Source organism: Lactuca serriola, chromosome 1, assembly GCF_051521515.1.
Source record: "Lactuca serriola cultivar US96UC23 chromosome 1, Lser_US96UC23_V15, whole genome shotgun sequence".
NCBI lineage: Eukaryota > Viridiplantae > Streptophyta > Magnoliopsida > Asterales > Asteraceae > Lactuca > Lactuca serriola.
Genome location: NC_136408.1, coordinates 85,515,809 through 85,539,135, shown reverse-complemented (window position 1 = coordinate 85,539,135; position 23,327 = coordinate 85,515,809). Strand labels below are relative to the sequence as shown.

The window sequence follows — 23,327 nt, the reverse complement described above, 5'->3', positions numbered from 1 at the left end:
CATACAAACATTTTTGTAAAGAGAGACCGTATGCAAGGATCTTTAGTGTGGCCACGATAAAAATTTATTTATTTATTATTATTATTATTTTGAGATCAAAGTTTTTTTTTATATAAAAACAGACCCCAATCGTTAAAGTTCTACCGGAATAATGTTGTTAATGTTGTATAAAAGAGGGTCTTGTTAATAAGACACCTATTACTATTAGACACCTATTGACAATTTTTATTAAAAATCAATCAATAATAAACTATTTATAATCAATTTTTCCGAAAAATAATGCAATTTCAGACACTAAAAATATTTAAAAAATTAATTAGAGTGTTATTAAATATAGGGCTTTTTTTTAGCACACCCCATAAAAAATCACAAGCAATTTAATCAATATAGCATATGTCAGCAAAAAGCCGCCACTTAGGACACAAACCTAATGTCAACATTAAGCTTTTTTAACAAGAAATTTCAATCATGCCTCATGCGCTTACTTTTGGTCAAACTTTAGCTACAGTATACGTTTACTATTCTGCATCAATAATTAGCCCTTGAGAATCATAGGTAGAGGGATAAGTCTTAAAATGGAAACAGATTCCCAAAACTCGTAAACAACTATCCTTTTAAATCCCTATTCATAATATCAATCATCAATTCGCTCTACTAGATCAAGCTTCATCTTATTAATTACTGGTATGGATTGGGAATCTCCTTCAGATGCCATGCCATGGGTGGGATTGTATGTCAGCCTAGCATCTCTGATGTGCACTCTTGCAATGGCAGCTGATCTTTTCCAAGGCTTTCGACAATGGAAGCTCTGGTTTCCATGCAGATTTTTCACCATCAACGCTGTTTCCATCACACTCATAGCAATCGCAATGAAGCTACCAGTGGATCTAACCACCGACGTGTCTCAAGGTCTTGATACGACAGCAAAGTTTCTCAGCATCGTTTTCTTAGTCGCCATGTTAGCCAACTTTCTCCCTTCTTTAGGGCTTATGAACGACAAAGAACTTCTGATGAACATCGTAGCCTTGGGTATCCTCATCATCACCATTACTGTAAATGTTTGGATCCAAATTAGTACTACAACGCCTTTGACAATCCCAATACTGATTATTATAATGATATTTTCACTTCCATGGCCATTTTCAGTAGCTTTGACAGTTTCAGCATCTAGAAGAATTTTACAACATAAGTACAAGGAGTTGCATAGGTTGGCTTCAAATCATCAAGAGATGAACACGAACATGAACATGAACATGAACTTTTCTTATAAGAGACTCATATGTTATGTTAAAAAACATTGGATGATGGCAGAAACTGGTAACCCTCAATTTGTAGTTGCGTGTTCATCTGTTTCTTCTGCTTTAGGAGTTATATGCTCAGTTCTTGTTTGCATTTCATTTTACTTTTTGATAACCCTGTTTGGTGATACGTCAAATTTGCAGTATGGAAGATCAGATTATAAGTGGTCAATCAATGTAATTGTCACCATACAATCAATCGGGACAATAGTAGGTAGTATAGCACCGATTTTTAGATGTTTGTCTTCCACCATTGATTTCAATCTCTCCAAGAAATGGATCAAGAATCATCTAAACGTGTTTAGGGTGGAGAAGGATTGGATCCAAAGGCTTCAACATTGGAAACGCTGCCATGTTCGTTCACATATTCCAGGGCGCCATTGCAAAAAAGCTTTCCATAGCATCAAAAACATGATTTTGAACTTTTGCATCGGGATTCAGATAACGGTTGTGATTATATGCAACACAATATGTCTCATTCCCAGATCTTTTCTTATCTTCTGCAAGTCATTGTTGAAAAGGTTTAAACAAGAACCAAATGTATCTAATGGCAATGTGATATCAGATTTGGATCAAGAATATACGCGTTATGTCCTACAAGTTGAAGTGGAAACGAAGCTTTCAAAGAGAATATTAAGGAATGCCCTCAACTCCATGACTCGACTTCTTCATGAGTCTGAAGAGAAAGAGCCAAGTAATCTAATCAAACTTCTCAAGAAATCTACAGGATTCCAAGGAGTTTTAGAATTCGATAGTGATCAAGTTCCATCTTTACATCAAGAAGAAACCAATAATTGTTGGAGCCTAGTTGTAGTAACATTAACAGCTATTGCCATTTCCCTTCCTAACATTGCAAACATCCATGTGAAAGAGTTACTTTCCAGTATGAGAGAAGGGCTACAATTTGTAATGCATGTAGAAGAAAGCCTCAATGTGAATATTGACTTGGTAAAAGCAAGAAAAGCAGCTAGACGTATGTGGACAGATGTTGAGGTGTACTACAGGTGGCTACAAATTGATCTTCAAAAGAAAGCTCGTGAAGGAAGAACATCAAAGGATATTCTTCAGTTGTTGGGTGATGAAGCCATAAAAATTGTGATAGAGTTCATGAGAAGAAAAAATGGAATTTTGGATCATTCACTTCGCAAGTTCATTGCTGCAAATTCCATGTATAGAATCAGCCAAACAATACTGCTCCACTGCAATGAGCAAGAAAATTGGCCAAATGATGAGGGAATTTTTGAGTTTATATCAACTATGATTGCAGATATGTTATCCGCTTGCTTTACCAACTTACCACGTGTCATAGCTATGAAGTGTCATGATGATGCAATAGAGAAAAGGGAAGAGAATATCCGGACTACAACACGGGTTCTTGGTAAGTCCAAAAAGATACTTAAGATCCTTAAAAAGCGTCAAGTTCCTAACTTAGATTCTGACTCCATGGCATATGTTGATAAGTGGCATGCATTACCCAAGAGTTACATACATAATTGTTGTTCTCCTTCAAAAAGGATTCAATTACCGGTTTCTTTAAGTTCTAATCAATCATTTGTAGTAACTATTATGTAGTAGGTGTGCACGATGAAATAGTTGAAATTTTGTTATATTGCGAATAATGTAAAATTACATTGTTTTATATTAGGATTTGAGGAGTTTACTTTAGGTATTTGTATGTATAGATGATTGATAGTGGTGGATACCATCCATTGTGTACTATATATTTTTTTAAGGTTCGTACTTTAATAAACTTTGGTTGAATGAAGACAAAATGGCTCTATATGTGATGAGATTCAACATAATGTCATTAATTTCGTTTGTATAGAATACAATCATAAAAGATTTATTTAAGGATATTCACAAAAGAATACATGATTATTGATCATTTAATATGGTAATATAATTTTTTTGGTAGTTATCAAAATGACTACAATGTCCGAAATATTGTATAACATAATAATTTTGTTTGAGAATGTCATTTAGACATGTAAGATATGTCATAAAGAGTTTTGGGATATGATATTTCATACCTTACATTTCATATTCCCCACATACATTTTGGAAATATTACATTTTAGGCTCAGAAATACTAGGCAACAACTGGAATCTAACAATTTTTTAAAGAAACTTAACAAAGTCGAAGTAGATTTTAATACAATGGCACAAAAAAGTGTTATTTATTTGAATACCCAATAATAATATACATTTCTGGATGTAAGGAGTAGAGTTGACGCATATGAGATAAACTTGGAAATTATATACATTCAAAATCCAAAATGGACCCATTCTTGACACGGTGGTTATCTATGTGAATCCCAAAAATTAGGCCATTTACTTAAATACTCAATAATCATGTTGTATTTTTGTTAACATCCCTTAAATTTGGACTATCAAAGTAAAAATAAAAATAATAGATTAAAGCTGCAGATTAAGTAATAGTTGAAGGACCAAAAATTATAAAAAGATATAGTTCAAGGTTATTTTTAAAATCCATTCTTTTTCTACCACATGTTGCACTTTGCTATGCAGGATTACAAGTGTCACACCGTCACCGCTGTGAGTTATCGGTTTAGAAAAGTGCCGCAGCTGCATGCTCTGTACGCAACCCTTCGTTCATGTTCAAATTCTGAAATCCAAATTAAGGATTAACCCTCGAAACCTTTCAAGATAGTTGTGGGTAAAATTCCCCCCAAAAAGCAGAGATGAATGCAATGACATTGCAAGTTGTATCCCCTGTTCCAACAGACATAGACATCGCAAATTCGATTCAACCTCAACACATATCCGCCATTGCCAGAAAGCTCAACCTCAATCCAAATCATTACGATCTCTATGGAAAATACAAGGCCAAGGTATCTGTTTTCATGTTTGTGTTTGATTTCAAGGTGCCCCAATCTCTATAGTAATGCACTCTAACTCAATATTTGGATATCGAAGTGAATTGATTCATGGTTTACCCCATTCAATTGCGATAGCTAGGGTTTAGTCTGCTTCAAATCTGATGTGGATTTTTATTTAATCACGGAATCAATTGGACATTGGTCATGGGTTTTAAGTTAATCAACCACAACCACTGCAACCTTCAATTTCACCGATAGATTCAAATTACAAATTCCTTCATTTGCTTGATAATAGTATCAAATTTGCATCTGAAATTGGCCAGAACCGAAGCGTTAATGATGCTACGATTTCCTTTTATGAAAATGTTAGGTTTTGTTGCCTGTGATTGACGAACTCAAAGGACAAAAAGATGGGTTCTATGTCGTTGTCGGAGGAATAACACCAACTCCTCTTGGAGAAGGCAAATCCACCACTACTGTTGGCCTCTGTCAAGCTTTGGGGGCGTTTCTTGATAAAAAGGTATCACTTTTTAACTTTTAGTTATTTCCTGCTATTTTCCCTTGATCTTATTGTTATTGAAATGTATTTTAGAAAAAACACTTATCATTCTTGATTGTCACCGGAGGTGTAGGTGGTGACCACCCTAAGACAACCATCACAAGGGCCAACATTTGGCATCAAAGGCGGTGCAGCTGGCGGTGGTTACAGCCAGGTCATCCCAATGGACGAATTTAACCTCCATTTAACCGGCGACATCCACGCCATCACCGCTGCAAACAACCTCTTAGCCGCCGCCATTGACACCCGAATGTTCCACGAGTCAACACAATCCGATTCCGCCCTTTTCAACCGCTTATGTCCACCAAACAAACAGGGTAACCGAATCTTCAATGATGTCATGTATAAGCGCTTAAAAAAACTCGGCATACACAAGAAGTTTCCGGAAGATCTTACACCCGAAGAAGTCAAACGGTTTGTGAGACTCGATGTTGACCCAGACACGATTACATGGCGTAGGGTTATGGACGTAAATGACCGGTTTTTAAGGAAAATTACAGTTGGACAAGGGGTGGATGAGAGAGGGATGGTGAGAGAAACGGGGTTTGATATTTCGGTTGCTAGTGAGATAATGGCGGTTTTAGCCCTAACCGATTCTCTATCCGACATGCGGGCCCGCCTCGGGAAAATGGTGATAGGGAATAGTAAATCCGGTGAGCCCGTGAGTGCGGATGATCTTGGCCTTGGAGGGGCGTTATCGGTATTAATGAAAGATGCAATAAATCCGACGTTAATGCAAACTCTTGAAGGGACCCCGGTTTTTGTTCACGCGGGCCCGTTTGCTAACATAGCTCATGGGAACTCGTCGATTGTGGCGGATAAGATCGCGTTGAAGTTGGTGGGGCCGGGTGGGTTCGTGGTTACGGAAGCAGGGTTTGGATGTGATATAGGGGTTGAAAAGTTTATGAATATAAAGTGTAGGTATAGTGGTTTGAGACCTCAATGTGTTGTTATTGTGGCAACTGTTCGGGCTCTTAAGATGCATGGTGGTGGACCGGCGGTTGCCGCCGGGAAACCACTTGATCGGGCTTATGTTAGTGAGAATGTTGGTCTTGTGGAAGCCGGTTGTGCCAACCTGGCGAGACATGTGGAGATTGTGAAAAGTTATGGGGTGAATGTCGTCGTGGCGGTGAATAGGTTTTCGAGTGATACGGATGCGGAAATAGCGGCGGTGAGGGTGGCAGCATTGGCGGCTGGTGCTTATGAGGCGGTTGTTTGTTCTCATTTTGCACATGGTGGAAAAGGAGCGGTTCGTTTGACTCCTAACTTGTAACTCCATTGTAGATCTACTGATTAGACAAACTTTCTAAGGCTATTTTCGATGATAAAAATGAGAAGAGTATTCGCGTCTTTTGCATTGACGAAATATCAAGAACGGGTCTCTTCCACACCTAGTTCCATCTTTTTGGGCGAAACAAAAAATTACAATTTTGTCCCATTGACATTTGAGTCGCCCAATGCATGCCAAACATAATACAACCCATTATGTCATGTCCTGTGTAACAAGATATGACGACACTGTACTGTGTTTGGTGTGCATCGGGTTGAGACTGTGACTGCTGTCAATGGGACAAAATTGTAATTTTTTGTTCTACCGAAAAGGTGAAACAAGGTGGGGTGGACACTCGTTCTCGATATCTCATTTGTGCAAAAGACATTAATGCCCTTCTCATCATCATCGTCGAAAATAACCCTAAAAAGATTGTCCAATCCGATGTAACGAACACAAATATGCATCATCATAATTTCCTCATGCGATTTTACCAGATTGACCTTGGTGTTGTGGTTCAAAAGGCCTGTGAAAATGCAACCGAGGCTTTCAAATTCTTGTACCCTTTGGATGCAAGCATCAAAGACAAGATAGAAGCGATAGCAAGATCATACGGTGCCAGTGGCGTCGAATACTCCGAGCAGGTAATTAATTCGACACATTTCATTTGTGTTTGACCTCGAGGGGCAAATGTGTAAATTCACTTGTGTTTTTTCTTGTAGGCCGAGAAAAAGATCAAAATGTATAGCAAACAAGGGTTCGCGGGACTTCCAATCTGCATGGCGAAAACTCAATACTCATTTTCCGATAATCCAGCAGCGAAAGGCGCACCAAGTGGATTTGTGTTGCCAATTAGGGATGTGAGGGCGAGTATTGGGGCTGGATTTATTTATCCTTTGGTGGGGAGTATGAGCACGATGCCTGGGCTTCCTACTCGACCTTGCTTTTATGACATTGATCTCGATGTTACTAATGGAAAAGTAAAAGGGCTTTCTTGAAATTTGTGTATGTGTTAGTTAAATGCCTAATTAACTGAAAAAGAAACAAATAATGGCAAAAACAGCCCCTGAATGTTTCTGGATTTGTTGCAAAACCCTTCGACTAATCTTTTATTACATTCTGCTTATTTATGTAAATAATATTCGCACCAAATCCACAATATTTCCCGCCTACGAATTCACAACCCTGCAATTTTTTCGAATTTCTCCGCTCTCCCCCGTGAGGGGGTTCGTATTCCCCATCTTAATCATCGATCTAACAAAATCATTAACGAAAATCCGCGAGTCATTACTGTAGATTTCAACTAGGGTTCGTGTAGTCGACACAGCTTCATCGCTCGAGTACAGAAATTGATCAGATTCAAGAAGTCCCTTTCCGTTCACCAAGTTTTGAAAGTAATGGTTGTCGAACAAGTCAACGGAATTCCGATCGAGAGCCGTCGTCTTGTTCCCGTCTCCGTTCGCCGGACATTGAGCTTGAAGGTCTGATACCATAGCCTGATTTAATAGCGTCTCATCAGGACCGTTTGTTCCAGAGAAGTTGAATAACCTATTGCTGAACACAGCACACCTCGCCGATCCAATCGTATGCGCACCTTGCAGAGTTTAAATCCAAGTAAGTGAATTCATCAATTCCTAAGTAGATTTATGAAGTAAACCTTTTTGGATCTTGTCTGTGATGAAAAATCGCACCTGATAGGGATACAACATCTGTAAGGTTGAGGCCAACGGCGAGAAACTTGGTGGCGATATTAGCAACGGACTCAGTGGGGCCAGGGAGGTTAGTATTAGCTCCGGACTGATTCGCCACAAGTCCATCTCTTCTTCCTAGTAAGACTTTCCACGATGGCCCTCCACTCTGCAATTCGTATTTCACAGCTATTTTGTTTGAAAAATTCATTTTACATAGGGTTAGGGTTAATCACCATTGATAATCATGGACTTACTTACCAAGAGAACTGAATCTTGTGCTGCTATGGCTAGAATGTCGGCACATGAAACCACTCCACTGCATGAGCTTTCTACAGCTGTTTTAATGGCATCAACCACCTCAAATCCCCTAGCGGAATTGATGTTAGGGAAGGCAAACTTCTCCCCATCATTTCCATCCAATAAAATTGATGCATCACAACCCTGAAAGTAGAGTTCTTTATAAGATAGGTTTTTAAATGCTTGGCTTTCATTATAGCTAGTGAAAAGAATAATATGAAACAACTCAGAAGTTTATTTTTATATTAAAAGAACTCACATTTACAAAGCAATCATGGAAATGAAGCCGAAGCAAAGAAGCAGCCATTCTTGTTTCAGTTTGATTGCATTTAGCACTTGTTTACGTACAATGTTGCGAAGATTAGGGCATGAAGTTGAGTAGAAATCTTCAGTTAACTGAGATCTTGCAATTAGAAACAAGATTGACATGGTCATAAGCCATACAAAACCACTACTCCAGTTTAAGTTCTTCATTGTTTTAACTCTCAAGAATCTGTTTTTTACTTCTATATTGAAGGTAAAATTTAGTGATTATGGCTTAACCCTTAAGAAGTTATGGTTTTATATGCTATTAGGAGTGTAAAACAATATTAATATAACAGATTATGTAAGGTGCACTAAGCATAGGATTGGCATAAACTTAATGGTTTAGGGAATTTAATATTGACTGAAATGTTGGATAACTGTGGTTGAGCCAATGAGGTTAATTAGTCGGTAGTAAGCTTTGTGTTGTTGCATCATGGTTATTTTACATGGCTACCACTTTTGTTATTTTAAATGGGGATAACGAAGATGTAGTTATGTTTTTCTATTTCTCTTCTTGTTTTGGCGAATTAACATGAAGTTATGTGGTGCTTACTTGTGGTCTCACTTATCTACACAATTTAGTTGTATGTTAACAATAGATTGTCCAATTAAGATGCATGTCTAAGGTGTTGATTGTTTTTTAAGAAAATGGTATTTTTCTCCTCTTATGTCTCCTGGCAGGCAGACATTACTGTTTGTTTTTTAGAAGACTACAGACATAAATAGAGTACATTCATTGCGTGAAACAAGAACAAGGTACTTATGCTTAGTGTGATTAGATAGTGGGTTATTGTGTAATTGTAGCAATTATAGTTAGATGAGTGTTGTAATTGTTTTGTAAGAGGAAGTTGATTGGAAGTAATATGTTAAAAGAATGATGCCCTTTTGCATATAGTTGTTTCTTTTCAAACTAGTTATTTATTGATTCATGTTGTGATTTTTAAAATTTTTAAATGTGTTTTGAATTTGTTGTCTAAATGGGAGAAAAACAATGTGTTTTTGTAGATTGTAGACATTTGTTCCACATTTTTTTCTAGTAGCTTTTTGAAATAGAAATAGACTACTTGCATTTACATTTTCAAAAACAAACATAACCTAAGTCTTCAAAATTTTACCATCTCATATATAGTTAAAAGTTCTTTTTTTTAAACAGTGTTTGGGTTACATTTCTTGACTTTTGAGTGTAAATTAGCTTTTAAAAACTAAAAGTCACAAAAAGTCATGTTTTTCTAACTTTGAAAACTCATCTTTTTATTCTGTACAAAAAGTTAATTTGAAAAGAATTTTTATATTTCCCAAACATCTTTTGTTATTTTTTAACTTTTTAGAAAAAATAAAAGTCAAAAGTCATTTTAAAAGTAATCTTAAACACGCCCTAAATCTTAGTAGATAATTACAAAAGATGTTTGACAATGAGCTTTACACTCAACTCCAAAATCCCACAAATGAAAACTTGAAGACATTTTATAAAAAGTTATGTTTTGATCAACCACATTTGTATACTTCAGTTTTTACTATTACAATTGAATCTCACTCCAAAATCTATTTCTTTTTACTTTATAAGATTTCACTCTTTTCCTTTTTTCATACACATAGGAACCAAACTTTGATCATATCAATTTTTACAAATACAATTATATAGACTTTTAATGTCCTAGTAAGAAAAGTGGAAGTAAAATACTACAAATGTCACAATTAGATGTATTTTAAAATATGATAAAAAATCAAAACCATAATGGTATAATATACAAATGAATGAAATTACATTGTTATTTAGCGGATTTAGCCCTTAAAATTACAAATGAAAGTGGAAGTACAATGACAAAATTAGATAAATTTTGAAATATGATAAAAAAAATCAAAAGTATAATGTTATAACATACAAATGAATGAAATTAAATTGTTATTAATTGGATTTAGCCCTTAAGTTTTTTATCAGCCACATTTGCATATATATCTAGGTCCATAAGTACACATTAAAGCCAAAGCCAATAGTTTTAAAGACACAAAAGATCCCGATAGCATCCTACATAACCAATATAGGGTAAATAACATAAAAATCACTAACTTTTCACTTCATATATATATATATATATATATATATATATATATATATATAAGATCCCGATAGCATCCTACATAACCAATATAGGGTAAATAACATAAAAATCACTAAGTTTTCACTTCATATATATATATATATATATATATATATATATATATATATATATATATATATATATATATATTGACACCTTGTTTTTTTGTTACAAATAAGTCACTATGCTTTCAATTTGTTGCAATTCTATCAATTGATCGGTTGGCTTCAAGTCAGTCGATTCCACTGCTAATGTGTCAGAAGCAAAAAAAAAAAAAAAGTGATGCAAAAGACACTATGTTTTTAATCTTTTGCGATTTTGACATTAAGATTGCAATATTTTCTAATATTGGCACTAAGTTTTCAATTTTCTCTAATTTGCAACATAATTAAAATAAACATATGCAAAGACATATACAAAAAGAAACAATAGTTCATAAAAAAATATCATTCATAATTCCTTTTCAAACAACGAAGTTTACTATTAATGGAACATTCAAAAATATGAGGGTAAATTTTTTTTTTTCATTTTTAAAACAACAAAAACACTATTTATCATTACTAAAAAATTAAAGGTATTTCATATTAAAAACAATTATCATAGTACAATCCCAAAATCTCAAGGTTGTGGAAAATATGGGTGTATGCGCTGCGATCAAGTTGGAGCATTCCCTTTCGAACCAGAAGTATCTGACAACTGTAAGCACAAATCTTAGTAAGTTCCTCAAATACCACATACCGTACATACCTACGAGTCATACATATCATAAATATCCAACATTCAGTAGGAGGTGCTATGTGCCAACTATAGTCTTGCCATTATTCCACGAGCCGTTTCATGGTCTTCCTTGTTAGGTCGGGGACCAAAACCCTTGTCTTCCATGCAGCATCACCAAGATAACTAGCATACAATCTATAACTACTTATCTACTAAATTGCTAAAGTCCAAACTCTGGTCTTGCATACAGATTTGCCAAGTGCCACCTACTGGTCTTTCATACAAATACCAAGGGTCGCCCCTGGTCTTCCTATAATACGTAAACAGATAGGGTCGACATTGGTGCCTTCAAACCATGGTATAGTGAGGAGACTCACCTCGCACTGCTGAATCACACTGATAATCCCTGACAGCTGGTCCGATAATTGAAAGACCCTCACTTTCGTATTTCTGAAAGATCCAAACTTTCATACTATTCCAACATTACTCTTAAGTTACTTCCTCAAAACATGCTACATGCATATTTATAACAAAAAATATTTTATATTGATAAAGTGATTACAAAAAATTGGATACAAACCGACTAAGTTTTATTATATTACATATCTACCCAAGAATCTGTTATTCATATTCATACATGAACATTAAATACAGAGAAATAGTATTAACTATTCTAAATCTTTCAGCAGTATAAAACTATACTAGATATTCATCACCTGTAATTGTTAAACATTGAGAGGGATAAGCGATAATGCTTAGTGAATTCAATAAATAAATACAATATAATCTTATGCCATATATATACCAATATGATAGAAGCAAATAGGAACAAGAACAACAATAGCATATGCGTGTCATATGTCAGACTTTCAATATCGACTCATGATCAAATTCAAAGATTTACCATCAATGAGACTTAACAATTTCAATACTTGATATACATCAATAAAACTTCGGCCCAAATGACACAGAAGACATACAAATTTCGGATTAATCATTCTGATAGATTTCAGGTTTTTACGCCCTGTTTAGCATTTCGGTAGATTTCAGGTTTTCACACCCTGTTTAATATCTCGGTAGATTTCAGGTTTTCACGCCCTGTTTAATATCTCGGTAGATTTCAGGTTTTCACGCCCTGTTTAATCTTCTGCCAATGTCATTAAATAGAAGTCATTCACTTACGGGGGACATGTTCTACATGGCTAGAGGCTTCATACAATTACCAATGTGAATCTAAGTCCTTTCATTGATCACATGGTCAAAGGTATTACTTTTGGTATGAAAATAGCAGAAAACAATAACACGGGAAAATAACTCGGAATAATAACATATCAATACCACTGTGAATCTAAGTCCTTTCACTGATCACAGGGTTAGAGGTATAGCTTTGCTATCAAAATAGCGAATAAAAATATCACGGAAAGCATATAGCACATATAACGCATAACATACAGTTGTTCCTATATATTGAACTCACACTGAAATAACCGGGGGTTAAAATAGTAATTTGTGTAGCACTTCGTTACTAGAAATAGCTTTCTTCTTGTCACACACCCAAAACCGGAACGGCGGAAACGTTCTGGGGTGGATGACGTCATGTTAAGTATCACAACACATGCATTATAGTAATCAAAGTACAACAAAACATTGCATTAATAGTAATAGTTTTACATGGTTACATTACAATACATCAAAGTAATACAAGTAAATATAAGTATGACATGGCACTAAGCTATCTTCATCAACAGCTCCGGGGATGTACCTGTCTAATGCTAACCTGAGAATACAAGTTATTTGAAAAGCGAGTATCAGCATTTTTACAAATGTTGGTGAGTTCATAAGCATTTAGTGGCGTTTTTATTCAAATAACTTTAATAAAAGTAGCAGTTTAAGAGTTTACAGTGTATTAGAGTTCTTTCCAGAAAATCCTATATTTTCTTTAATAACAGCATCCTTCTACCAAGGCTGGACGGAGTTATGTGGTAAAAAGTAGTTTTCCCTTAACCGCTATCATTATCAAAATACCGAATTTGATTATTAAAGAAAGCAAGAGAAATCAGGGAATAACATATGCCTCAGCAGTGAGGACTGCTGACTACGGCAAAGGAATCATAGACTCCAGGAGAGTATCGAACGAATGACACGCCTGGTTCCGTCTAACAAATGGAGACACAGACCCCAGAAGGTACCAAATGAAAGGTACAGCTGGTAAGGTCTAAAACAGTGAATACAGACCGCAGATAGTATCAAATGAAAGATACATCTTGCAAGGTCAAACAGTGAATACAGACCGCAGACAGTATCAAATGAAAGATACAACTTGCAAGGTCTAAAACAGAGAATACAGACCGCAGACAGTATCAAATGAAAGATACAACTTGCAAGGTCTAAAACAGAGAATACAGACCGCAGACAGTATCAAATGAAAGATACAACTTGCTAGGTCTATAACAGTGTGACTCTGAAAATGAGTTTCCCAGCAAACAGTGTAAATTGTTGGTGAAATACCGTTACCTTAAGACCATGAATTATAAGGTAACCCGGGATACTCGTAACCATACTAACCGACACTAGAGTACCAGACGCCCTACGAGCGTCTTAAGAATATGACATTTGTCACCCCTTGGCTTGGTAGGCCGTGGACTGTAGCTAGCAGTCAGGGTGCGGGGGTGTCAATCCCGTATAGATCTATACACACAATGTCCTCTCTCCCTACAGGAGACTCTGGTTACCAACTAGACGACGGAAAAGGCCGTGTCCTGAAGATGCATCCCAATTAGTGGGTAGAGACTTCCAAATAGTGGGTTTCTAACGTAAGTGCTGAACTAGAGGTAGAGACTCACAACTGAACTGACTGAAGTAAACCCATATGTTTATGCTTGTGTACATAATATATAACTAATAAATCAAACGACCTTCGGATGGACATCCGATCCCACCAGACCACATCTCAACGAAGAAAAGGAAATAGGGCGTACAAGCCTTCCTAAGTCCTTCAATCATTACTTATATGCATCTAGACAAGCATAGACATACATCTAACTACGCTTGAGTGTGTAACAAGTGGATTCATATCATGAAGTATAAGTGTACAGTGTGGAATAACCGAATCGTGAAGTATAAGCGTGCCAAAAGTAAGTGTATCACGAAGTAGAGACGACAACAAGTGAAGTAGGAGCATATCGAGTTTAAGTGAAGTAGAAGCGATATCAAGTATAAGTGAAGTAGAAGCCTATCACTAAGTAAGAGTGTGAACAAGTATAAGCGTCCAGCAGGTATAAGTGTATCACGAAGTGGAAACGTTATCAAGTATAAGTGAAGTAGAAGCGACAACTGGTGAAGTAGGAGTGTCTATCGGTATAAGTGACTACTAGTATAAGTGAAATAGAGGCAATAACAGGTATAAGCGCTTCAAGAAGTGAAAGCGTTACCAAGTAGGAGTATAAAATAAGTAAAAGCGAAGCAGCAGTAAATAATAAGTAAAAGTATACGTCGTGAAAAGGGAACTTCGATGAAAGCCTTGAAAAAAAAACCTTTATACTCAGGGAAAATCACATTTGGTATTCTTTGGTAAAATAAGTTTGAAAAACTTTATAAATCCTTGGAACCTTTATAAACCAGTTTAAAATGAATTTAGATAAAACAATATAAGTAAGAGTTTTGAAACAAATGAAAACCCTTTTGAAACCATCATAGTATCCTACTCGGTAAAACAATATACAGTGTGGTAAAATCTTGTGCATGTGGGTGATCAATCACATGTGATTGATATGATAACTGGCATGTTTAACTTGTATTCCCCCCTATAAAACATGTAAAAACATTTAAAAGGTTCATTCAGGGGTATGAACTCACCTGGCGTAAGTGGATCCGACAAAAGCGCCGGTTGGGTGCTCGGTGTCAAGTAAAGACTTGGACACACTTAGTGACCTATTCAACATATGATAACATATGTTTACATACAATTAGTACATATAATACTAATTAAACAAGTATACGCACCCTAAAGAGCGGAAAACACCTTGGTTAAGTGTTTGGGGTGTCCCGGGTAACAACTAAGGGCTCAAATGGCTTAGGAATGGAGTTTGCTCTCCGAGAGTAAACTCTCTACACTCAGTTTACGGCCCATGGACAACTCCCCATGAGTTTACGGCCGTAAACTCATGGTGAGGGGCTCTAGTGTGTTTTAAGGCTCTATCTTGTTAGTGGAATTTTGCTAGGTCCAAATCCAACAGGCCTGAGTGAGTTTAGGGTCTTTAAGGGCACCATTATGGAGTTTACGGCCCATGAACCATCCCTAAGGGAGTTCACGGCCGTGAACTCTTATTCTTTGAGTTTAATGAAGTTTCAAGCCCCTAATACCCTCTTAGTAATTATTCAAGGCTATAGGGGTGTTTGGGGTTCCAAGTGTGCACTCCTTTAGAGTTTATGGTCCAAATGACCATCCTTTGGGAGTTTACGGCCGTAAGCTCTATGGCTTGGCCGTGAACTCTCATACACCCACAACTCTTTGATTTTAAGCCCTTGTTTCAATCCTAGCATTTTCTAGTGAAAGTATAAGGCCATTTAGGAGACATTTACTATCATTTTAGCATGTTTAGGGGTGTTTACGGCCTAGGCACTTGCTTGGGCCGTAAACTCCATGTTACCCCATATTTCCTTGTGTTTAAATGATCTAAACCCGAAATAGCAAGTCCCTTAATTATGTCTTAAGCCTAAGGGTGGTTTGGGAGTGTTTTTGGGGCATTTTGGCATGATTTAGAGGGGTTTACGGCCTAAGCATGTGCTTGGGCCGTAAACTCTCTTTTATGCCCTAAATTGATTGTTATAAATGAGCAAACACTCCTAGGCTAATTCCTCTATTTATTTCCAAGCTTTTAGGGACACGTTTGGGTCTTTTTGGCCTCAAATAAGGTGTTTACGGCCTAAGGAGGATCTTAGGCCGTGAACTCCTTTTCAACAGCTTAAATGGTCAAATTTTAAGCTATAATCATGAGTCATAATGTTTAGAACAAGCTAGGGTAAGCGGACTTATGATTTGGAAGCGTTTGGTTGCGGATTTGGCTCGAAAACGGGTCTAGTGAGAGAGTATAGAGAGAGAGGGTGGAAAAGGCTCCAATGGAGTTTACTCCCCCTTATATATGGGTGGGAGTTGGAGCTCAGTGATATTCTACCCGATACTGTCGTTTAACGGGGCTTTTGGTCGCACCCGATTTAGTGGTCGTAATAATAAAAACTAACTTTTTCCAATTAAATGGGAATGTGAATTACGAGTTTTTATTTCTCTTATCACGACTTAATGGCATAAAGATATAAATAAATGAAACATTTATTTATTTGACGACCTCAAATTAACGGAATTTTTATACATTGGAATATTCCGTTAACGGTAACGGAGTAATGTAACGGAATAACTTTGGGTTGTCACACTTCTATAAAACCAGGAGCTTTCTCGAAAACCCAGCTCTGCGAAGGTAGAGCTTTAAACCGAAAAGATAAATTTCTCGGGGTCTTCGGGCACTTCGGGGTGTGTTCCGGGCTTTAAAAATGATATTGGGGCTTCGGGGGAAGTGGAAATAATAAAACTATTGAAAAAGGGGTGAAAAATGGCAATTTCCAAAGTTTACCCGGGAGATCTCGCAGCCACTATATATAGCTACGAGGGAGAGGCATGTGGCTCGGATCTTCGGCCGAAGGAAGAACACGCGGCAGAAGCAGCGAAGGCAAGCGAGGCTCAGATGCGAGGGTCGGACGCCTGTTGGCTCGGCTCGGACGGCGACACGCGCCGCACCTCGGATGCGCCACGACTTCGGAAGCGAGGAGTCATTGTACACACGTCGAAGTCTCGGCTACACATCGCGATCTTTATTTCGAGTTTTTAGCTGTCTACCGCTATTCAGAAACTTAGAAAAATCATAACTCCTCATACGAAGTCAGATTTAAAAGTTCTTTATATGAAAGTTTATTATTTTAACGAGTTCTACAACTTTCATTTAGATCACTAACGCTAAAAAGTAGTTTATCGGAAACTCACTTTTTATACGACATAGTGTTTGCTGATTTTATCGTGGATCTTCGATTGGTCATAACTTCTTCGTTATAACTCGGATTTCGACGAGGTTTTCGCCTAAACTTTTCTAACGAGATTCTTTACAACATTAAATAATAAAATTGTACTTATTTCAAATTTCATATTTTCGCTAAAATTTAACTATTTGGCTTTTAATTGGAATCTCATAAGATTTCCAATATTTTCCGAGTGATTTTAAACATAGTTTTACTTCATTTCTAGTAAAACTATCTGTTACAACTCAACACTCAATATTATTCACATTTAATAACACGATAACAGAGCGTGTATGTTACAACAATCCCCCGAACTATCAATATCAAATAACACCCAATTAATAATTGGAGTCAAATTTATATCTTTCAATCCGTACTTAGGGTAAAAAGACCATTTTACCCCTTATCTAGCTTGGCCCAAGACTAAGGCCTAAACCTACAATCCAAAAGGCCCAAACATGCCCCAAAATATCCCATAGTTAACCCTGATCAAACTTCTGGTCAAAGTCAAATTCAATAATCCATGTTGACTAAACATGCCGTGTTGCCCCTTAGCCACGCCGTGTTCCTCCAGCATCTAATCAGTCAGGAAAAATCTTGGCCATACGTCGTGTTGACTTGCCACCATGCCATGTTCGCCCGAGTTTCAACTGCTTAATACATTAAGTTGTTTTCTCCGATTCCAAGAGCTCCAAAGCTCAGATCTTGTCCATAATGTGGTCCAGAAGGATAAATTTTCCAACTTTATCCATTGGGACTACCCAAAAAAGTTCAAAACTAAATCCATAAAGTTTAATAAGAGCTTAATCAACAAGCACTTAATCCTCCAAGTTCGAAGTCCATCATTTCCAGAAGTGATTCAAACACCAAAACCATCCCCAAGGTTGGTGCTTTATAGACATATATGTCCAATGCATGTCTTGAACTCGTATTTGGTCAAAATGAGGATTCATGACCTAATCTTTATGCATGACATCAAAACTTGATTATAATCCATATTCCAAACACTACTAACTCCTCTTGACCTAGAGATTCATAAAGCTACTAACTTTATGAGGTCTAACCATTCCATCTTTCAAGAATAATAAGATAAAGGAACAAAACTCAAGATCTAACAACTATAAATGATAAAAATCGAGTTTTGTACACTTACAAAGGTGCAGAAGAGTGCCAAGGTGGAGAATATGGACTTGCTTGCTTGATCTTTGCTTTCTTTCTCCTCCTTCCTTCTTAGCTTCAAAAAGCACCAAACTTGTTCTAAAAATGGATGAAGATGATTAGGGTTTCTTTCAGGGCTTGAGGGGCTGATGATGGACAAACCCTAGCCTCCTTATTCCTTTAAAGAAGGGGGAAAAACCCAGAAGATTAGGGTTTTCATTCCAGCCGTCAACACGTCGTGTTCTAAGAGGCAACACACCGTGTTGACCTTAATGAAAGTCACGCTTCTTCTTATCTAGACATGCCATGTTGGTTCCTCCAACACGCCGTGTCCAATCCTCAAAAGGGGATTTATTTCCAACAATTGTTCCTCAAGATTCTGGGTGTTACAATTAAAGCAGTGTAGATATTGAAAACATGAACATATAAATCCCAAAGTACAACTTAGTCATGATCTTGTTCTTGTGACACGTTCGACTGAAATCATAAGGTTGTTTTCATTGAGCCTCTTTAGTTGTTACAGAGAAATTGGAAATTGAAAGTAGGTTTTCATAACCAGGAACTCTTGATAAGTCACACATCTATTTTTCATAATTAAACCATTTGAAGTGGAACCAAAACTTAGACCATGCACAGAAAGCAAAAGAAATAGACATCCTAACCTATAAGATTGATGTAGTAACATATATAAAATCCTGTAATAACATAAAGAGCACTGATCTCGATGGAGCTTCTAAGCTGGTTTTTCATATATGAAATCATAATACAACATAAGATCGCTAGGTTAGATATTTTTAACTTATCAAGACACACTTGATTTGAATGATTTTTTTTCATCCTTTTAATTTAGAGGTTAGGATGTTTATTTCATTAGCGTTTTGTATGCAGTCAAAGTTTTGGTTCCACTTCAAAATGGTTTATTGCAAAAAAATAACCATGTAACTTACCAAGAGTTCCTAGTTATGGAAATCATAATACAACATAAGATCGCTAGGTTAGATATTTTTAACTTACCAAGACACACTCGATTTGAATGAATTTTTTTCATCCTTTTAACTTAGAGGCTAGGATGTTTATTTCATTAGCTTTTTGTATGCAGTCAAAGTTTTGGTTCCACTTCAAAATGGTTTATTGCAAAAAATAACTATGTAACTTACCAAGAGTTCCTAGTTATGGAAACATACTTTCAATTTCTCTTTAACAACCAATGAGGCTCAATGAAAACCAACTTATGATTTCAATCGAACGTGTCACGGGGACAAGATCATGAATAAGTTGTACTTTGGGATTTAAGTGATCATGTTTTCAATACTTATATTGTTTTTGTGGTAAACGTCGTTGTTTGAAAATGAAATAGGAATGAAATACTTTTTATGAACCATCATTTTCTTGTTGTTTATGTCTTTGCATATGTTTATTTCATTTATATTGCAAATTGAAAAAGATTAAAAACTTAATGTTAAAAGCGCAAAATTTTGAAAATATAGTGTCTTTTGCATCACTTTTTTCGCTTCTGGGCAACCAGCCAACAACTTGTCAAAACTGCAACAAATTGAAAACTAGGCCTGACAATCGTGTCATGTTCGGGTTAACGTGTCGCGGGTTGGCGGGTTAAAATATGTCAACCCAAACACGACCCATTTAAATATGCATGTCACGGGTTGGCGAGTCACAGGTTGGCGGGTTTGGAACGTAAACTCATATATGACCCGCCAACCCATTTATTTATACGGGTTCACAGGTTGGTGAGTTTGTGGGTCAGATTTGGGTTTGTGGGTCAGATTCCATAAATAAAATTGACAATTAAACATGAATAAATTTTTGATGGTTGATGCAAACATATCTGAATTTTAGACTAAGTGTTAAACATCAAAATTAAAATTAAAAACATTCATAGAATCATGTAAAACTAAACATTAATACAAATATAGATAATACTTATTATATAATACTTATTAAATATTGATCCTTGATATATAAATATATTTAAAAATATAAAATATATATATTTTTTATTAAAAATATAAATGGATTGGCGGGTCAACCTATTTATTTTTTGAGAAACGCATATATGACCCGTTTAATAAATGGGTTGGTGGGTCGGCGGTTTGAAAAACTCAACTCAAACTCATTTATTTCGTGTCGTATTGCGGGTCGTGTGGAGAATTGTTGGTAACAAAAGCATCACTAGAGCTGACAACTCGACTCCAAATGGTAAGTAAAACAGACACTGAAGCTCAATATCCAGCTCCAGAAATTACAAACGAGCAAAGATATTTTTGGAGCTAGCGATCACCATTCACACACCTTTTTCATGAAGTCGAGTAATTGTTAGCCAATGATAATGATAAAGCTAGATATAGGTGGGGTCTGATTTTATCACAACCGTGCAAACTAAACAAGAATTATCGTTCAGGATGCTGTGGCGATTATCTCCGATATTTCTCCCTTCCAAATCCAGTTTTTTGTTTAATTCAAAATGGTTTGCTCACTCGACGTAGCAAATCTAGGGATTCGATTCAATCCTTTGCCTCATATCGATACTACTTTTATCAATCAAAGAAGGATTCGACCTCGCTCTGTAATCGCATTTCCCACATCCGATTGTCTGAAGCATCGTCTTCTCCGACGTATCTCGTGTTCTACAGTCGACGAACAACAGATTCAGCAAGCGTTTAGTGATGCTGAGAACTCACTCATCAGTAGTCTCATTGGCATCCAAGGACGTGGTCGCTCTGCTTCTCCTCAGCAACTCAAAGTAACACCCTCTTCCTCTTGTCTGTTTAACTTACCAAATTCTATGATTATGACACTGCGTGTCTTCTCCAATCATCAAATTTGCCATCGCTTATAATCGCATAACATTATATTTCTGAATTGTGTAGGAAGTCGAACAAGCCGTGACAGTTCTAGAAGCTACTAAAGGTGTCCCTGATCCTGTAAGTAGTGTAAAAACCCTAAACTTTTTTGAGTTTTATTCATCCGATTCAAGTGTGAGCTCAATTCTGCAGACCAGTTCGAGTCTAATCGAGGGCCGATGGCAATTGATTTTCACAACAAGACCTGGAACAGCTTCCCCGATCCAGGTTACATGTTACCGCATCTCCGATGAAGATCCAATGCAAACATTTACCTCCAAAATTAACCAAACCTTCATGATTCTTGTAGAGAACATTCGTCGGAGTCGACTTGTTCAGTGTATTCCAAGAAATTTACCTTCAAACAAACGATCCACGAGTCTCCAATATCGTCAAATTCTCCGATTCAATAGGTGAACTTAAAGTCGAGGTACGCCATTGTCGACCAATTCCTCGCTCTTCACATAGGTTCGATTGTTGCGTTTTGACAGTTGACACGATCTAATTGGTTTACACTCAGGCTGCCGCTGCAATCAACGATGGAAAAAGGATTCTTTTTCGTTTCGATAATGCAGCATTCTCATTCAAGTTTCTTCCCTTCAAAGTTCCATATCCGGTGCCTTTTAAACTCCTCGGAGACGAAGCAAAAGGTTGGTTAGACACAACATACTTGTCGGAATCCGGAAACCTTCGTATCTCAAGAGGAAATAAGGTAATCCTAGTTCATGTTTCTTTTAATGCTTAAACTCCATGTTCATGAAGGATCAGGATCTACGTTGGTGTAGTGCAGGGGACGACGTTTGTTCTTCAGAAGCAAACGGAACCCCGGCAAAGACTGATTTCTGCAATTTCCACCGGTCGTTCAGTGATTCAGGTAACCATTTCAGATCTTCTCGACGAATCTTGGAAGTTTGTTTTCTAGATTTTTTTTTTTCTAAAATTTTTGTCTTTGTGCAAGGCGATTGAGGAGTTTATGTCGTTAAATCAAACGAAAGATGAACAACAACTCATTGAAGGCGAATGGCAAATGATTTGGAGTTCACAGGTTTTAATTTTATTATATATCAAATATCAAAAAAAAAAAAAAGGTATTTAAGTTATTTCACTAAAATTAAACAATTTCCTTAAAAAAATTACTATATTTTTGCAGATGGAAACGGATAGTTGGATAGAGAATGCAGCTAATGGTCTTATGGGCTCACAGGTACAAAGTTCAAATCTAGCTTTTCAAAATTTTAACACAAACATTTATTTTTATTTTTTTGTTACAAATCTTATGATGCTGAATAACTTTTCATTTTTTCTATATTGTATTAATCCAAATTGTTTATTGTAATATTTAGATTGTTAAAGAAAATGGGAGACTCAAGTTTCTTGTTGATATATTGTTTGGGGTCAAATTCTCCATGAATGGAACATTTGAGTAGGTTTTTATCCCAAGTAATTTCACAATTAGTATCTTAAAAACCCTAACCCTTAAACCCTAAAACTGGTATTTAAATATTTAAGTGTAACTTTTTTTTTTTTTGATGTAGAAAATGTGACACAAATATATATGATGTGATGATGGATGATGGTGCAATAGTAATTGGACCATATGGGCTTCCAGTTGAGCTAGTAACCAAATTTAAATTGGAAGTCTTGTAAGGACTCAAATCTAAATTTACTATTTTTTTTATTCTCTTTTATATTTGCATGGTGATTTTTTATATTTTTTTTATTTTTTGTAGGTATTCGGATGACAAAATCAGGATAAGCCGGGGATATAGCAAGATTCTCTTTGTCCACATTCGTGTTGGAAGCTGATGAAATACGGAATTTGTATTTTTATAAAAAGGAAGTTTAAAAAAAAAAGATCAAGATACCATATTGCTTGTTTGAGAACTTTGAAGATTTTTACATTGTGATTAAGAAAATGTTAATTCTTTTTTGATGTGGTGTAGATAATGAGTTGAATTGTAATTAATGGTGTATATGCTTTAACCACAGCTCAATACATATCTTTGTCTAAATTTTGAAAATTTTGTCCTGGATTGCTACGAAATGTGATTGTTTTTGTGACATTTTGGACAAAATATTCAAACAACAAATGTTTAGTCATCGAAATAATCCAATTATAACTTCATTTCACGTGAAACATTTACTAGCTGTAAAAAGGGTATGCAACA

At 36.2% G+C, this 23,327-nt stretch overlaps 3 protein-coding genes and 1 pseudogene across 4 annotated transcripts; 3 read left to right on the top strand and 1 right to left on the bottom strand.

Annotated features, from left to right (window-relative positions):
• Positions 1-686: 686 nt before the first annotated feature.
• On the top strand, positions 687-2,870 carry LOC145058128 (uncharacterized). Its single transcript, XM_079006046.1, has one exon. It carries the CDS (start codon positions 687-689, stop codon positions 2,868-2,870), a length of 2,184 nt encoding a protein of 727 aa, XP_078862172.1.
• Positions 2,871-3,821: 951 nt separating this feature from the next.
• Positions 3,822-7,084, top strand: LOC145093997 (formate--tetrahydrofolate ligase-like). The gene is made up of 5 exons (XM_079032252.1): positions 3,822-4,150; positions 4,509-4,658; positions 4,771-5,946; positions 6,465-6,611; positions 6,690-7,084. Exons 1-5 carry the CDS (start codon positions 4,001-4,003, stop codon positions 6,963-6,965), a joined length of 1,899 nt encoding a protein of 632 aa, XP_078888378.1. The 5' UTR covers positions 3,822-4,000; the 3' UTR covers positions 6,966-7,084.
• A 52-nt stretch (positions 7,085-7,136) lies between these two features.
• Positions 7,137-8,402, bottom strand: LOC145094005 (peroxidase N-like; annotated as a pseudogene). Its single transcript, XR_013703182.1, has 4 exons — positions 8,215-8,402; positions 7,917-8,099; positions 7,659-7,824; positions 7,137-7,561 (listed from the first exon to the last, which is right to left on the bottom strand). The product of XR_013703182.1 is annotated as a peroxidase N-like (transcript).
• Positions 8,403-20,592: 12,190 nt separating this feature from the next.
• On the top strand, positions 20,593-23,089 carry LOC145093987 (Plastid-lipid associated protein PAP / fibrillin family protein). Its single transcript, XM_079032242.1, has 11 exons — positions 20,593-21,059; positions 21,187-21,240; positions 21,313-21,387; positions 21,470-21,589; positions 21,680-21,871; positions 21,950-22,033; positions 22,118-22,204; positions 22,310-22,363; positions 22,503-22,582; positions 22,695-22,802; positions 22,890-23,089. Exons 1-11 carry the CDS (start codon positions 20,781-20,783, stop codon positions 22,963-22,965), a joined length of 1,209 nt encoding a protein of 402 aa, XP_078888368.1. The 5' UTR covers positions 20,593-20,780; the 3' UTR covers positions 22,966-23,089.
• Positions 23,090-23,327: the final 238 nt, after the last annotated feature.